Raw genomic sequence first — 17,884 nt, forward strand, 5'->3', positions numbered from 1 at the left:
ACGAGCACAGATGCACTTGCAAATTATGTCACAATTGAAAATAATGTGCCCAGTGTAAACCTATGGGCCCTTTCCACTCTTAGTATGCTTTACTGCACCATACTTATTTACACCCCTGTACTGCGGTGTAGCAAGCTACGAAAGAAACGTTGCATAATTAGGCCTTTTACGGTTATCTTTCTCGCAACACACTAATATTTCGCGGCAAAGCCTAAGCAATGTACTGCGGTGAAGCATACTAAAAGTGAAAAGGGGCCACTGTCACTGGACATATTAAGAGTACTTTAATTATAGACTCGCGCACACGCCGCCTCTCAGGTCGCCGAAGTGGACATACTATGCTGGCTGATAGCGGCTCCCTCCCACTTTTAGTGTGCTTCACCGCGTAACTAAAATGTATTGCGGCCAAGAAGCCGTACATTTGTATTGAGTGAATAAACAAATGGTTTTTACAACAGTACAGAAATAAACGCGCACCATGCATCAGTCTACCACACGGAAGACCGTCGCAACATACGGTAGCTGATTCACACAGGCCGTGTAGCCCACTTATCAGTCGTAAAGGGTATTATGGGTAATTCAAAATTTCAGACACCAATATGTGTTTATGTTTACGTTCGCACTCCTTGCGTGATAAGACTCCCAGAACTTCCACAATAGAAAGTAAATTACAACACATCAATGCAAAGAACACGGACAAATGTCTCGTTTTCAACTCGGCGGTCATGCGAATGACATATAGCGCGGAAAAACGTGAACGTGCTGTGTGTTAGCGTCGTAAACTTCATACTAGGCAAGGAGCTAGCACACCGCAATGCCGCGACAGCCGCTAATGAGACCAAGACGGGAGCACATGTCTGTGAACGCGCAAACCCTAAGCCACTCTGCTGCTCCGCCACCCCAGCTGCACGGGTGCACAACTCGTTTCAAGCACAGCACACCAAACACACATTCAGCGCTGAACAGTGGGCGGTCGACGCAGTTGCATTTACATGACTTGCAGCGAGCAGCACATCCCTCGATGTCCGTTAAGGAAAGTCGGACACGCCGACGCCACATCGCAGTTCGCCGAACTTCGCTGCCGAGGCGCTAGGCCACTTCGATATTTCAATTGTCACCACCACCGGGTTCCCAAGAAAGCACGGATCACACAACGCAGATTCTGTACCGCCAGAGCTCACCGAGGACAAAGCCGCACTGCCGCACCGCCACTACTCACGGCTTTCCGCCAAGTAACACAGAACCTACAACCAACACACAAGCAATGCACGTACAATCACATGAGCAATGTTGAACAACGCGCGGTTCAGAGAAGGATCACGCTGAGGACGAACACGCCACGGCATCGCTCAGCGCTAGCATCGCGCCTTCTCAAAAATCCCTAAACGATGCTGCCCCTAGGCACCTAGGATCAGGTCGCGTGAGGGATTTTTGTACGACAAATAGACGCGCGCCTTTAAACCCTATGTAGCATTCAGACCTGTCACCTGCGGGGCTCAGCAGCCTACCGATGATCCGTGCCTGCGTGCGTGGGGGGGAGCGTGATGGCGGCGGCGCCAATGGCGCAATCGCGCTTCCACAGTTCCTATATTGTCGCAACATGAGAATGCACCACCACTACCTGGAAGCACGTGATTTTTTATTGCAATTATATGCAGAATCGAGGCAGGTTTACGCCTTTGCCGTAGACGCTCATCTTGAGGTCATCGTGCGGTCCTGCTGTCGATGGTGGACGCGCCACTCGACTTCGAAGGAGGAGGAGGAAGTTGCCATAAGAAGAGCAATATTCCAGTAACTGTCTCACACGCGCTGCACACCCACACCGCGGTGTTGAGGAAGGAGCAGCGGGGCAAAGGAAGAGAAAGAGCACACGGAAAACAGTAAACTTGTGTGTGGTGCCGTGCTAGTTCCATGCTACGGAACAAGCAAGCGGTAATGTTCGAGTGCAACAGAGATTCAGGGTGGATGTATGCGGACGATGCGGACCAGGGCAGAATTTTCGATGTCTATCGCGAAGTGGAGTCAAGCGCAAAATGGCCTTGTGCTCAGTGTCTGTTGCCCTTGAGGAAACCCGAAGACACGTCGCCTAGGTGTTGAGGCATTCGTGTACGGCTGCGTACGATTCGTTTCCCCTTTGTCAGCTGATAGTTGTAGAAAAATGGGAGCCACGGCCTCATCTGCCCGGCAGTGAAAGCGTTTCCTGGAGGCCATACGACCATGCCCGAGTGGTCTTTGGTATGCTCGCACACATCCTATCTTCAGCTAGCTCAGGAAGACTTCCAGTGGCACTTCTTGTAGGAGAAGGCCGTCGGCGATCCTAGAGTCCCGACGCTTTGTAATCAGAGCCCGGCGAATGGCGAACAGGTCTTTGTCGAACGATGATGTGATAATTGTTACCGCACTGTGTTATACCCTTCTGGCCAGTTCGTGAGCAGTCTCATTGCGAGCGGCTACTATATGAGTGGGCACTAACATGAGCGGCACGTTTTTGTCCTTCTGGACCACTTACCGCAGCCTCCAGTGGAGCGATGCGGGAAGACGGACATTTCGGTGGTGGAAATGCTAGACGCATTGCAGTGCATCCTTCAAGTTGCATACGATGCCAGTTCGGGCGACTTCGCTTTTCTCGACAAATGCGACAGCGGCGTGGCCGATGGCGCGCGACAGCCCCGTCAATGCAGAAGAAGACCCGGGCAGCAGGATAAATATGCAGGCAGCTGGCAGTCTCCTGCCTTAGGGGGAATTGCAGAGCGCTTCTTTTGTTTTTGTGCCGGAAAGACTGGCTTTGCCTTTAAATATGATTGCGTGATGGCTCCAATGGTTCGTCCAGGTCGAAGTTCGGAAACTGCTAGCAGACTAATTGGATGCTTTTGTCCGCCGCAAGTGCCACCTGCTCAGCAGCCTGGCCAGGATGGTTGTATCATTTGTTGCGCGGTGCAGGTTCTCTATGTGGTCAGTGCGCCACATAGAGAAGGCGCACCAGTCGCTTGGCCTTGAGTGGCAGTGGCCATCCATCGGCCTCAGCCTACATGCGAACCACATGAGAGCTAGCCGGCAGACCTAGTTGACTAACGTTGCCCGTAGGTATTGTTGGTGTGACAACAATCGCCATTTGTGTATTTGTCCTGTGTCGCTGTTCTGTACGGTGGCGTGTGCGCTAAGTCCAAGGCCCTCAGTAAGCCTTGCCTAGGCAGAAGCGCAAGGGTTTTCGGTAAGCCAGACTAAACTTGTCCTCCTCCCTCTGGCAAAGCTCAAGAATATGGTACGAGCAGAATACGGTAGCACAGGCGACGGCGGTATGTAAGGGCATGTCCCAAGTTACCGAGCGGCAGTGCCCCTGGCTACCAGCTGGCACACCAGCCTGGTTGTCCTGCCGAATGCCGCTTGATAACTTGACACCAATGTCTTCGAGGACTGGCTGCAGTCAATGTCAACGCTCAGGAACTTGACACGATCTCGCCATGGTAGCAGTGGGCCCTCATGATGGACTGGCCGGATAACTAAATTATTATTGATTGTTTATTCTGTTGGCATTGTGAACATAATTAATTCGTTAAGCTTATCATCATCCGATAGGCCCGACAGCAACAACTCGATATTTCTAAAACGATGTGATGTACTCACAAAGTACCGAACGCAAGAGCAGACGACATTGCGGATGTCCTCAATAAGAGGAAAGGAAAGACAAGGGAGGCTCGTGCAGCGAATGAAAAAGGGGCTCGCGCAACAGATATCGCTGGAACGCCGGCGCGACTAGGGCGACAGGGCCTACGGAACCCACATCTACGAGTGAGGTTCACTTGACCGGGCGTCTGTCTTCGGGACCGAGAGTGCCTCGGGTCGTTGCACGGCACGAGACCTCGAAACTGCCTGCTGCAGCCTCGAAGCCGCGTCTACGCGCGAGGTTCGGGAGAGCGAGCGTCCGTCATCGAGACGAGGAGCGCCTCGGGTCGTCACCTTGCACGAGGCCTCAGGTCGGCCTGCTGACATCTCAGAACCCGCTTCTACGCGCGAGGTTAGGGTGACCGGGCGTCCGTCATCGAAATGAGCGCCTTGGGTCGTCGTCTTACACGAGACCTCGGAGTGGCCTGTTCCCGTCTACGGAGCTGTGGGTCGTCCACCTCTTCCTGCCCCGTGCTGCTGCGTCTTCTCTTCCACGCCGGTCATCACTCTACCAGCGAGTGTTCCACCTCAAAGACTCTATGAGTCTCGCCACGCTCTGGACCTCAGCCGCAACCTCCTGAGGGTACATTTTTTTTTCTTTCCTTGTTTACGAACAACTTGACATGCGTGGTTCTAGTTGAAGGCATTCTACGTGTTTACGTGCCGTCTAATATAATTGTCGTGTTTTGCTAATCATGCACTGTCTCCTCCATCTTCCTCGCGTCACACGCCTTGCGACCTGACGATCCTAAACATCACAAACGAACAAAAGTGTACACGTTCATCTTTCTGGCAAAAATTGTTCAGCAATCTCTGGAAAATGGTGTCTTACCCCAGCAATGCAAAGCCGGTAATGTGGGTTCGATATACAAATTGGGTAAAAGACTTTCACCCTTATACTACAAATTCATTTCCTTAACTAGCATTCTCTGCAAGATATTGGAGTATAATTACACCCACAATTTTCTACCTTTCTTCAAAGTAATGCTTTTTTCACATAATCACAGCATTCCTTCCGACGCTCATTTTTCTGCTAAACGCAACTTCTTTACACGCATTCAGTGCATGCTATACTAGAACAGGGTTCCTGTGCTGATTGTATTTTTCTTGATTTTTCCTAGGCGTTTGACAAAGTAAATCATAAATTATAAATGTGTGAACTCTCCTTACTCAATATGACTTCTAATCTACCACTATGATTCGACTGCTTTCTTACGAATTGCTTTCAGTTTGTTTCTATTAACGACCACAATTCACCACTATCTGAGGCAACATCTAGTGTTCATTAGGGTTATGTTTTAGGTCCGTTATTTTCAAGTGTCTTCGTTAATGCACTTATATGCCGACAACTGCGTTATTGACCTCATTGACGAGCAAGCCTTGCAAATCAACCGTGATTCTGTCCGCATTTGGTGTAAAACTTGGAAAATGAAACTTAACCTTACCTAATGTAATATAATGCGCAATTCACGTGCGAACACTTGTCCTCAGTGTTACAACTTACACAATTTTCACTAGGGACAGTATCTGTCTATCAAGTATTTAGGTGTTCTCATATCTGCTACTGTGACTTAGAAACCTCTCATTTACTCAATGATCTGGAATGCTAACCAAACGTTAAGGTTTCTCAGGTGCAACTTTTCTAAAGCGCCTGCCTCTCTAAAAATACTCACGTTCTTCGATCCAAATAGAATATGCAGCTTCAATCCGTGACCTTAACCAAGCTAACCTTTCTAAAGCCCTTGAACCTGTGCAGAGTAACGCAACTAGCTTTATCCTTTGTTATTACAAGCACACAGCTATCGTAGCACTCATGAAAAATAACTTATCATTGGCATCGCTGTCAATAGGCCGAAATGCTTCCCGTTTTTGTCTTCTCCATGAAATTTACGATAACACATCTTTGTGACACCAGCTCATTTTAATACCCACCTCTATTTCATCTCGGGGTGAACACAAAAATAAATCAGATGCATTCGTTGCTATGCGATTACCTTCTCTAGTTCTTTCATGCCACGCACAACTGAAACCACCTGCCGGCTCCTATTGCATGTGTCACCACCAATACGCTTTTTGGGAAATACCTATTTGATCATTTATATTGTGATACGTATGGCACTTCTTTCTCGTTCTAGTACGCATAATATATATCTGCAATAAAGATTTGCAATACATCTATTCGCGAGGTGCACACTCACTAGGCATCATACATTATGCATGCAGCTCGCATAATGTTACCTTATTGAAAAAAATGTGAACGAGAATCTACGAGAAATGTTGTACGCTATTATTTCTCCATAGACTGTACGATTTCTCGCCGACTGAACGATTTGTCGCAGGCTTAACGATTTGTCGTACAACACGTGTGTATGAGATTGCGTTCTTGCCAATGAACGAGATTCTCATACATCATGAACGAGTTTGTTTGCACGAGCTGAGTGCATACAAGATGAACGACCTTGTATGACCTCCAAGAGTATGAAGCATAAAAAATAGTGGCACTTCCGTTACAAATTTACTGTAATAATTCAAATAGTATTCTTGTAAGTGGTACTACATGCATGATCACTTGTGCTGACCATACTGCTGTGTTGTCTTGCTGTTATGGCTTGTTCCCAATTCAACGGTAAAGAGTGATTTTGAGGTGAAAATGTTTAAGCAGTCCTACGACGGCCGACAAATGGAAGAAATTGAAACAAGACAAGGGGCAGGGGGAGAAAAGAGAATAAAGAAGTGCGATAAACAAAATGGAGTCGGTGTTGTGAGGCTACCAAGTACAGTTTTATTAGATTCCTCATGTTTGACGTAGTAGTTCTGCGGAAACCCGCAAGGTGGAAAGAAGTAATGAATAAAGGGAAAATCAGACATCCACCCTTTCGTAGCAATTGCTACAAAGAAAAGCCATACGGGTTCCTAGAAAGAAAAGCCTCTGAGTTGAAGAAAAATTCGTCCTGGTCCGGGACTCGAGTCCGGGACTCGAACCCGCGACCACCACCTTTCCGGGGTTGCCGCTCTACCATCTGAGCTAACCAGGAGGATAGAAGATGGCAGGGTGAAGTCGAGTTTGTCGACAACACGAAGCAAAGGCAAATGTTTGACGTAGTAGTTCTGCGTAAACTCTTTGTAGCAATTGCTACAAACGGGTGGATGCCTGATTTTCCCTTTATTCACATTCCTCATATACATCAATGACATCACCTAGAATAATACATCAAAACACGGTTATACGCGGACGATTGCGTGGTTTCTACTGACACAGACAGTGACGTTCATGCTTTGTCCCTGCTGGGTGACCTTGACCGGTGCTTGTTTGGTGCCGTAAATGGCACATGAACGTTAATCCTAGTAAATGTAGTTGTATTAACTGTAGCGGAAAATGGCCTAACGTTCTCCACAACTATAATTTAGAGAACGTTTTAATCGAACAAGTATATTAGGCAAAATGTCTTGGTGTTTTCTTTTCTTCAGATCTTTCGTGGAATAAACATGTGGACATCACCACTTTAAAAGCTGGACGTGTTCTTAATTTCATTAAAAGGAATTTTAAAAATCCCCTCAAGATTTCAAACAACTTCTGTACTTTTACACTGTTCGGTGAATTCCAGAGTACACTGCAGTAGTCTGAGACCCGAACATAATTTTTTTGGAACAAGCTCGAAGCAACACAGAATTGTGCTGTGCGGTTTGTTACTAACAAGTATAGTCATGATGTTAGCGTTACAGGTCTAAGAGACACTGTCTCTTGGGACACTCTAAAACTCCGGTGCACCTTTTCTATGTGCTTCGATCCTTTTGAAAGAGTGTGTGTTGAATAGGTGGCAATAAATCGAGATGTGTTCCGTCAGCCACCCACGTACATATACGGACGAAGGGACAACAACGAAAAAGCTGGCGAATATTCATGCCGGACATCTGCGTTCCAAGAGTAATTTTTCCCCAAACTATTAAACAGTGGAACGCCCTTCCTGTCTAATTGTTTTCATTGAGTATGCCACGCTCACCTGCTGGTTCCACTTTTGTGTGTTCACTACTGTAATCACGCCAAAAAATATTTTATGCTGTGCTTGTAACTTTTTGCGTTTACTCATGTATAACACCCCCCTAGAACAATGCCTCAGGTCGAATGTACGTATTTTAATAAATAAATAAACGCACCAAAAAGATGGGCCATGCCAGCCGGGGGAGACGGAGCTGAGAAACAGAGCAAGCGAGATGCGGTGGCCTGGGCCAGACACAATCTTTCAGGAGGCTAACAGCAGCCAGAGCGACAAAATGGAGCGTCAACGAACGAGGAGATCTCGGAACAAGAACGTCTTCCACTCCCGTCACCCAGCAGACGCACAGGGATCTTCTAGGGCCGGCCTGGCGTCTTCTCCTCCAACGCAAGCGTTCCAGTTACGCAGTCACGTCGGGTTAGTGCAACGCCAAACTGCGAGCTCACTTATGCAGCACGAATGCTTTGCAGAGACGCTTTTATATTGGCCTCGAATGCCGAATGTTCGTGTTCATGTATTTGCACTTTTTATGTTTGAATATATCTGCGCGTGCCACTCCTGTTGTTATTGCTTTATTGTTGCCCTTGAAGGCATCTCTAACTATTACAAATGAGCCTGCTTCCTTGACCGAATCATAACAGTCATCCTTACCAACCTCAAGCCTCTCTCGTTTGCACTATACATTCCTTCATCGTCAACCACACGCCAAGAGAACTGCGTCACCTAGCTTTCCTCGGCGAATGAACGACTGACATATTCTATGTCAAAGACAGCCTCAGCATCGCAGCGGACGTTTACAGCCAAATCACTATCAACGACAGGTCAGGTTCAGGCCACGACAGGTCTGGTTCACCTCTGCTTGCCCTCGCTCGCGGTGGCACACACTCCCGCTAAGGACGAACCAGTTGGCTAGTTGCTTATGGATGTCTATTTGATCACAGCGCAAAATAAATGGACAGGGGCCGACACAGTAGACACCACAATGTGCTGCACTAACAAAGAGGAGACACTAACAGTGTTTTGTGGCGTCTGCTCTGTCGGTCGCTGTCAAGTTATTGTGTGCTGTAATCAAATAGGCAAGTATCCGACCCGGTGCTTCGACGCCTCCGGTCTTCTACATCACTCAGCCTGGAGCAGGTCCCCTTCCCGGACCATGGTGGCACGCTCTGGTGCGATGTTTCACCTATTGGTACTCGCATCTTTGTTCTTTCTCTTCGTCATGCTGTTTTGGATTGGAGGCCCTCGCCCTGCCATCCAGGCGTACGTGCCACGCAAGAACTTATCACCGAGCATTACGTATGGCCTCCTGTGTACGCTGACGTGTGTGTTCGTGTTTGCACAGCCTGCAAGCGCTTCGACACACCATGTCTCCATGGGGACAATTTCCATTCCCCGATACACGCTTCCATACCATTCACCTGGACATCGTCGGGTCGCTGAAACCACGCCTTGGATATACGTACTTAAGTGTATTGATCGCTAAACACGGTGGCCTGAAGCGGCTGTTACACCCAACATGGCGGCGGCAGACACAGTTGCCCATACGTTCTTGTCTACCTGGATCAGGCATTTTGGTGTACCGTGGACGATGACTGCTGACCGCGGCAGACCGTTCAAGTCCGCGCTCTTCCCATTCCTTTCTCTTCTGGGCTGTGTGCGCACTTACACAACTCTTCATCACCCGGCACCCAACGGCATCGTGGATGGGCCCCACCGGCAGTGTAAAGCAACACTTGCTGCTTAGCCTCGCGCAAGCGATTGGGTTACACACCTACCAATCATGCTGCCTAACATTTCATCTATCCTCCCACCAGAGCTCTCGTGCTCAGACAGACAGACAGACAGACAGACAGACAGACAGACAGACAGACAGACAGACAGACAGACAGACAGACAGACAGACAGACAGACAGACAGACAGACAGACAGACACAGACAGACAGACAGACAGACAGACAGACAGATCCCAGTAAGTAAGTGTGGTACGACGAGAATACTAATCGCAAGAAAATTTTTGATTTTTCCATCCCATTCACTCAGAAGGCTGGGTATTTTCGGAGCTTCACCTATAGAGCCATCTCAAAGAAATATCTCTAGAAATGAGTCACAGGAGAATTCTTGTGGAGAATTAGCACGACTTCTGTCAGGGAAACTTATGCTGTGAAAGCAATGCAACATCAGGCATGTCGCAATGACCAGCCTATATTTCCCGTCTGTAGCTATATAGTTATTGTGCAACAATCACTGCGAGGGTATTGCTGTTTTACTTGGAGGGGAAGTTAAAGAACACATAATTTTAGTACGTCAAGTTGTAGCCTTTCCAGATACGCTCTAAAGAATTGCAATGCTCTTAAATAGTAATAGTAGCCTGCAAATAGTACGCGAACTTTATGTATGACACTTATCTCCGCTAAGCTGCAGGCAGCACGCTTTGAAAAACGAGATTCGTGCAACAAGCCAGAGGGGCGCACACTTACCTCATGTAATCCGTAAATTCTTCAATGTTGCTCGATATGGCTGAACTGTTCCTTTTCAAGGAAAGACGATGGCCCAACCACTTTATCCAGGCGGGCAGATTTTCGAATGAGAAATCCAGGCCCACCCCCGACAATGCCGCCACAAACCTAGTCAGTCGCTCCAGCTTCGGATCATCCAGGTCGTAGCGGGTCCCGACCAAGTAGAACAGAATATTGTTCAGCAGGCTGGAGGTCAAGAGTTCTCGAGGAATCACCGGCCTCCCTCCTAGCTCAGTGAGCTTCGTCACTAAGTGATGTGCTTGTTCCTGCAGAGTGCACGATAATGTTTTCGCATAGGGGTAATATATTCTTCAAGCATACTAAGACGCGAAGCTATATTGTCACGTGGTGGTGACGTTGAAGAACACAGTAGCAATACTGCGAATGACAAAACTAACTTTTATTGGGCGAACCTGTGCCCAAAAAGACACGCTACACTTATAGCTCCACGATAGCGGCGAACACAGTTGGCGATCGTCGAAAATCTGATCAGCGGGTCAAGCACGTCGGCTTTCATAGATCAGTCGCCGAATTTTCCAGAGTAATCGCTGGGACCCGCATGCCTTCCACAAAGTTCTACGCCATTCGCGTCGCACATACATGCAATCAGATTACACAAGGTTCAGCGACAACAGACAGCGGACAGAAGCATCGATAACATTCTAGAAACTTCCGATACATTTAGACGCGTCCTGCGCTGAGCGATAACATTTCGTGGACGGTAAAAGCGCTCATCCGTAAAAGGTAAACGAGTTCACGTGTCAATTCCCCGCTCTCAAAAGGGATTGTCCCGATGCTGCAAATATAAGAGGAGAGTAAAACACAAAAGGACACTTGTTAAACAAAGTAACTGTCATGTTTCCGCGACGAACGACATCGTCGTGAACGTGAACGGGAATCGACCCCCGCCTTTATTCCTCCGTAGTATGTATACATATGTGTGCATGCCACGCATGCGCAGGCCATCACATCAAGGGCCGTGGCATGACAAGAACTAAACACGATAACACAGCAACAATTATGCCACATCTCCCCTTTTCCAACAAAATAACAACCAACTAAATAATGACAAACAAAGTCAAAAGAAACGTACTGCATTACATTCAGATATCCCGTAATGGTTTGGTTTTCTACTGAATCGTGTAACATATTCGCCTGGAACCTGCGGCGAAACATTACACTGATCCTGTGTGGGGTCACTTTGGAGGGCTTGGAAGTTAGGCTGATCGCTGACTTCTGCATTTTCCAGCCTAGGGGGAAACTCGTATGTCTCGTTGTACGAGTCTGGAATTCTCCTTGGCGCTTGCTTGACTAGAAATTTCCTGTTGCGTTCGATTTGGATGCCGCTCTCCGACGCGACGACATACGACCGCGGCCGTTTTTGCCGCTGACAGATGACGCCTTCCCGCCTGCAGTCCCTGACCCAGACAATATCACCGGCTGCCAATGGGACAAGGTGTCCGGCCGCATGACGGCGGTCATAATTTTACTGCTGCCTTTCCCGGACAACTGCATCCTTCTTCCGTACCTCTTTCAGGTTGGGTGTCTTTGGTACCAGCCTGTTCGGATGGAGAGGCAGGGTTGTACGAAGCGGCCGCCCCATGGGCAGTTCCGCTAACGTCTTGCCTGGTGGTCCCGCGGTGTCCCTGTAGGCTAACAGAGCCAAATAGGGATCATGAGACTTTAGCAGCAGCGCTTTTAGCGTTTTTACCATTCGTTCTACCTCTCCGTTTGCCTGCTGGTACCTAGGGCTACACGTCACACCTTTGAAGCCATAGGCCTTCGCGAATTGCTTAAATTCTTCACTGACAAATTGAGCACCGTTATCCGTGACAAGCACTTCGGGTATACCGTGCCTAGCGAAGACGTCTTTGACGTGAGCAACAACACCAGTGCTGGTGAGCGATTTCAGTAAACACAATTCTGGAAATCGAGATAGAAAATCCACTAAGCAAATAATTACGGCCGTTAAGATGGAAGATATCTGCTGTGACTCTTTGCCAAGGCCGAATAGGTGTCTGGGTTGGGATCATTGGTTCATTCGGCTGTTCTCGAATCTGCGAACACACGAGGCAATTGACAACCAAAGAAGCAAGTTGAGAGCTCAAGGCCGGCCACCAATTAGACTCCCGTGCTCTCGCCCTGCATCTCACAATACCTTGATGACCTTCGTGAAGCAGGCTTAACATTCGATTCTGGAGCGACTGTGGCACAACAAGGCGAGTGCCATGCATGAGAACCCCTTTACAAACGCTCAATGTCGCGCGATACTGCCAATATGGCCTCATAACGCTTGATAGCTAAGTTGGGCCCGGCCAGCTTTCACGAAGATAACGGCACAACGTACGGCAGGTCTCGTCCTTTGCCTGCTCTTCGGCGACCAGTCTAAAGTGACCCGATTCACCCAACTCGGATAACGCACCATTACCAAACGAGTTCACTTCATCCACAGAAAGGAATTTCTTGGTCACCGACTTCGCACTGGCACTCTAGAAAGTGCATCAGCAATTTCCAAATTTTTCCAATGAACATTTTTCCAAGCGCTCCGACCCATCCAACTATCGCCCGATCTCACTTACATGTATTGCCTGTAAACTTTTCGAACACGTCATTTATTCCCAAATAGCGTCCCACCTCGACAGAAATTCTTTTTTCTTTAGCAAACAACATGGCTTTCGTCCAGGCTTATCATGCGAAACACAACTTTTTGAATTCACCACAGATCTCCACCTAAACTTAGATTCTTCATTTCAGACTGACGTAATTTACTTAGATTTTTCAAAGGCTTTCGATCGCGTCCCTCATCACCGACTAGTGTCCAAACTTTCATGCCTTCACCTCGACCCACTAATCCTATCATGGATCATTTGCTTCCTGACAGATCGCCTCCAGTTCACCGGTGTTGGCGGTCGCTGTTCAGATACTACCAAAGTAACATCCGGTGTACCACAGGGATCCGTCCTCGGCCTACTCCTTTTTCTAATATACATTAACGACCTCCCAACAGACATACCATCCACAATACGTCTATTCGCCGATGACTGTGTTATTTACCGTCGTGTCACTACTAACACTGACCAATCCATTCTGCAAAATGACCTAAATTCTATTGACAAGTGGTGCTCACGCTGGATGATGGAACTAAATGTCTCCAAATGCAAGTTAATGCATGTATCACGTAAACGCTCTTCATCCGAATTTCTATACTCTTTGGGCTCTGTGAACTTATCTGAGGTCGACAGTTACCGCTACCTTGGCATTATCATCACTAACAAACTAAATTGGTCGAGCCACATCCAACAAATAACAGCCGATGCTTCAAGATCCCTTAACTATATTAAAAGATCCCTATCCTTGTCTCCTCCATCGATTCGTAAACTAGCATATGAAATTTTCATCCGTACCAAATTAGAATACGCGTCTACGATTTGGAATCCACATCAAAAGTACTTTATTGACACTTTAGAAGCTACTCAATATTGTGCCTCCCGCTTTATCTTGTCGAATTATGACAACACTATCAGCGTTACTAACTTAAAGTTATCTATTGGTCGACCCCTTTTAGCATCAAGACGCATAATTTCGCAACTCTGCCTGTTCGATAAATTGTACTATAACTTTCCTGACCTTCGTTCCTGACTTTTATTTCCAACCATTCGTTCATCACATCGTCTATTCAATTCTTTATGCATCCAACGCCTTCATGGTTCTACAAACGTTTTTAACAAATCCTTCCTTCCATTTGCAATACAACAATGGAATTCGCTCCCGGAATCCATTGTTGTAGAGCAAAACCCTTCGAAATTTCGTGAGTTACTAACCACCCATATTTGCAACTAATTATGCAAAAACCTGTCCTTTTTATTGTCTTTTCAGCTGTTGCTTTTTTTTTTTGCTTTGTACATGACTATTCATTCGATGTTTGTATTATTGTTTTTCCTCCCCCTTATGTAATACCCCACATGGGGCCCTTAAGGGAATAATAAATGATGATGATGATGATGATGACATCAAAACTGAATTGCATCAGACGCATTCGGAATCTCTGAATGCGCGCCGGTACCTAATCTAGGGGAGTCTTTCCTAGCAAAGTCACTAGCGGTTTGTGATCCGTTTCCAGCGTTATGTGTAGTCCACGCACATAACTTTCGAGACGCTCAGTCGCCCATGTTAGAGCTAGGGTATCCTTTTCAATTTGCGCGTAGCGCATTTCTGTTGGAGTCAGGGTTCTTGAAACAAATATACCTGGCCGTCTCTCTTTGTTTCGTTGCACCTAAACCTAAACTGCACCTTAACCGTACGACGACGCGTCTGCAGAAAGAATCGTTCGATTCCGTGGATCAAACTTTGACATACACCTATCAGAACAGATAGCACGTTTTATGCTGTCAAACGCCATCTGCGGACTCGTAGCCCAAATCCTCTCACTGTGCTTGTGCAGCAACTGACGTAACGCTGCAGTCTTCTCAGCTAAGTCTGGAATAAACTGCGAGCAATGATTTGCAAGACCAAGGAATCTCCGCATATCGGCAACATTTTCAGGTGGCTTCATATCAGTGATCGCTACAACTTTTGCAGGATCTGGCAGTATGCCATCTTTCCTCACTCGGTATCCCAAAAAAACATAGCTATTTTACACTGAACTCACATTTCTCACGATTCAATGCTATGCGGGCTTCTGTCAAGCGTGCTAAAGTCTGAAACAATCGTTCATCATGCTCTTTCTGTGAAGAACCAAATAATAACACATCGTCCATTAAATTTACGACCCCCGGCATCCTAACAAGAATTTCATACATTTGCCTTTGAAAATATTCAGGAGCAGAGGTTAGGCCAAACGGCAGGCGTTCAAAGCAATAGAGTCTTTTAGCAGAACGTTTTTGACGGTCCGCTCCGCTCTCGCGTACCCGCTCACAGTTAGCGGAGCGGCGGACGAAGAATCAGTTTTAGCGGAGCGCCCGGCTGCGTCCGAAAGGCATGTGCTCGCCTGACGCGCCACCTTGCTGCAGAAGGTAAAACCGCTATGAACATAATACTCAAGTTGTAAGAATTGCCGCAATAAAATAATATATTTGGAATTACTCAAATGTCTGAAGGCATTTCACGCAATACATTGCATTTTCATTTATTATATATGTATATAATCCTTACATTAACGAAGCCGTTACGCTGTGTTGTAGCCAAGGCAAGGTTTATTGCTATTTCAGTACACCTAAAACGTGGTCCTCATAAACAAACGCGCGCACATGGCAGGGTTCTGGAACGGGTTCATGGCCACAACCTCCCGAAGTAGAAGATCTTCGTGTCTCCTAAAGTGTACTCTAGGTTTGCGCTTTACAAATCCCCATTCAAACGAGCTCGTTGACGGGCCAGCAGCACTGGGGGCAGCCATTTTGCTTCGCTAGACCCGCTTGACCCGCTCGCCGCGCTCCGCTGAGAAAGCTTTCTAGCGGAGAGGGGGCTCCCGTCCGCTCGCCCGCTCACGGCTGAACGGGTCGCGCATGCGCACTTGCTCTTCCGCTAGCCCGCTGAGCGGAGCGGACCGTCAAAAACGTTCTGCTAAAACAGCCTAATAACGTCCAAAGGGAGTAATAAAAATGGTCAATAGCTGACAATCCTTGCTTACCTTTACTTGATGGAATCCCGAGTTAGCGTCAAGTTTAGAAAACACAGCTGCTCCGCTTAGTAACCCGAGTGTCTCATCAACAGTGGGGAACACAAATCGCTCACGTTTCACCCACTTATTGAGTTGGGTTAGGTCAACACATATTCCCACTTGCCCGGACGGCTTCAAGACGGGCACTATGCCAGCACACCACTCGGTTGGCCCTTCGACTTTACGAATGACCCCGTTCTCTTCCAATTCTTCTAGCTCGCGTTTCACGCCGTCCCTCAGCGGGATGGGTATACGACGAGCGGTGTAAATGGCATAGGGCACCGCGTCTGCTTTGAGATTAATACAGTATTCTCCTTTCATGGCACCCAAACCGCAGAACAAAGAGCACGTTTGCACAGCTTGGACGGGCGAGAGCACGTTTACAGAGCTTGGTGGATCGAAACTTTGTCTACTAATTTCACTGTTCCCAAAGCTTCTATTGCTGGCAAGCCTAAAATGACATTACTCGCCGAGTTAATGACAAAAACGCCCTGCCTAGCCAAACATCGTTTCCACAGAATGTCTGCATTGAACTTTCCTTTCAGATTTAACATTTCATTGCCTGACCCCTTTAAAATTACGTTGGAACGCTCTAGAGTCTTGGGTACGCCAGGAAACGATGCTGGAACAACGTTTACCTCTGCTCCTGTGTCAATCCTAGCAGACACTGTGACCCCATTAATAGCGACCTGAACAAAACGAGATCTTGCAATTGTACCAGCTAAAGTCCCAACAAAATGGATGGCACACTCTGTTTGCTCACTCAATGTAGCTGTTCGGAGAACACTGCACAAATCTACCTCGGATGCGCTTGCTTCGGCGATCGTGAAGTTCTGCTTTTGTTGGCAGACCGCAGCGAAATGTCCCCGTCGTTGGCACCTTTAGCAGATTGCCCCTCTTGCAGGGCACGATGAGGTCAAATGACGGATCCTGCCGCAAGCCGCACACTTTCGGACGTCTTCTTTGGCCCATTGGTCCTCTGGACGTCCCCGGCTTGCTCGTTGATGAATTCCGTCGACCTCTACGCTGGCTGGTTGGTCGTATGGACTGCTGTGAAATTCCTGCTGTTGTTGCTGTACCGCTTCCTTCATCCTTGCCTTTGTCAGTGCCGTTTTCAGAGTCAGTGCAGCATCCATTTGTAGGGCCTCGGACAACTTTGTGTCACGTATTCCAACCACGAAACGGTCGAGGATCATCCGTTCTTTCATCACGCCATAGTCACATTTATCTGCCAAAGTATGTAGGGCCGTTACATACTGGTCCATCGATTCACCTCAAACTTGGTTGCGACGGTGAAAACACGCACTTTCGTAGACCGAACTGCGCGTGGCAATGAAGTAGACGTCGAAACATTTTTTCACCACTTCATAGTCCTTTGACTGTTTTTCCGGCAGCTCAAAGGTCTTGAATACGTTGCGTGCCTGCCACCCCATGGTATACAACAGCGTGCGTACCTGAGCCTCTTGAGTTCGCTCATTAAGGCCGGAAGCAAATCAATAATCATCGAATTCTTGCATCCAGGCCGGCCACTCTGAAGCCTTGTGAAAGTTGAAGCTCGTTGGTGGCTGTACTGGAAAGAGCTGGCCCGAAATACCACTTTCCTCACGCGCCATGGCTCGAAGCTCTTGTTATGTTATCGTGTCCGAGCCAAGGACGCCGACGATGAAGGTCGACCGTACCTGTATCTTCTCACGTCGCCGGTGGTTCCACCCAATTGGCGAAGGACACTTCTGACACCATGTCGTGTTTCCGCGACGAACGACACCGTCTTGAACAGGAACGGGAAAGAACCCCCGCCTTTATTGCTCCGTAGTATTCTACATATGTGTGCATGTCACGCATGCGCAGGGCATCGCATCAAAGGGCGTGGCATGACAAGAACTAAACACGATAACACAGCAACGATTATGCCACAGTAACAACAAAGAAACAAAGTCCAAGGTGACACAGTCCAAAATGAAATAATAAAAAGTTCAGCTATGCGACGTCCCCACATTAGCGCTGGTGAAACGGCTTAAGACGCACAACATGAACTGCTTCAGGTCGTGAGCGGC

The 17,884-nt window shown here is 47.7% G+C and overlaps 1 protein-coding gene and 1 pseudogene across 1 annotated transcript in view; both read right to left on the reverse strand.

The window, feature by feature from the left end:
* The window catches only part of LOC126535625 (cytochrome P450 2U1-like), a 101,246-nt gene extending 90,816 nt beyond the window's left edge, over positions 1 to 10,430 (reverse strand). Inside the window, exon 1 of the mRNA XM_072289559.1 lies at positions 10,136 to 10,430. Within this exon, the coding sequence (XP_072145660.1) occupies positions 10,136 to 10,140 (5 nt within the window). The 5' untranslated portion in view covers positions 10,141 to 10,430. The remainder of the gene's footprint in view (positions 1 to 10,135) is intronic.
* Positions 10,431 to 10,949: 519 nt separating this feature from the next.
* LOC140219520 (uncharacterized) lies at positions 10,950 to 17,443 on the reverse strand (annotated as a pseudogene).
* Between the last annotated feature and the right edge of the window lie 441 nt (positions 17,444 to 17,884).

Source organism: Dermacentor andersoni, chromosome 7 (assembly GCF_023375885.2).
Source record: "Dermacentor andersoni chromosome 7, qqDerAnde1_hic_scaffold, whole genome shotgun sequence".
NCBI classification, from domain to species: Eukaryota; Metazoa; Arthropoda; class Arachnida; order Ixodida; family Ixodidae; genus Dermacentor; species Dermacentor andersoni.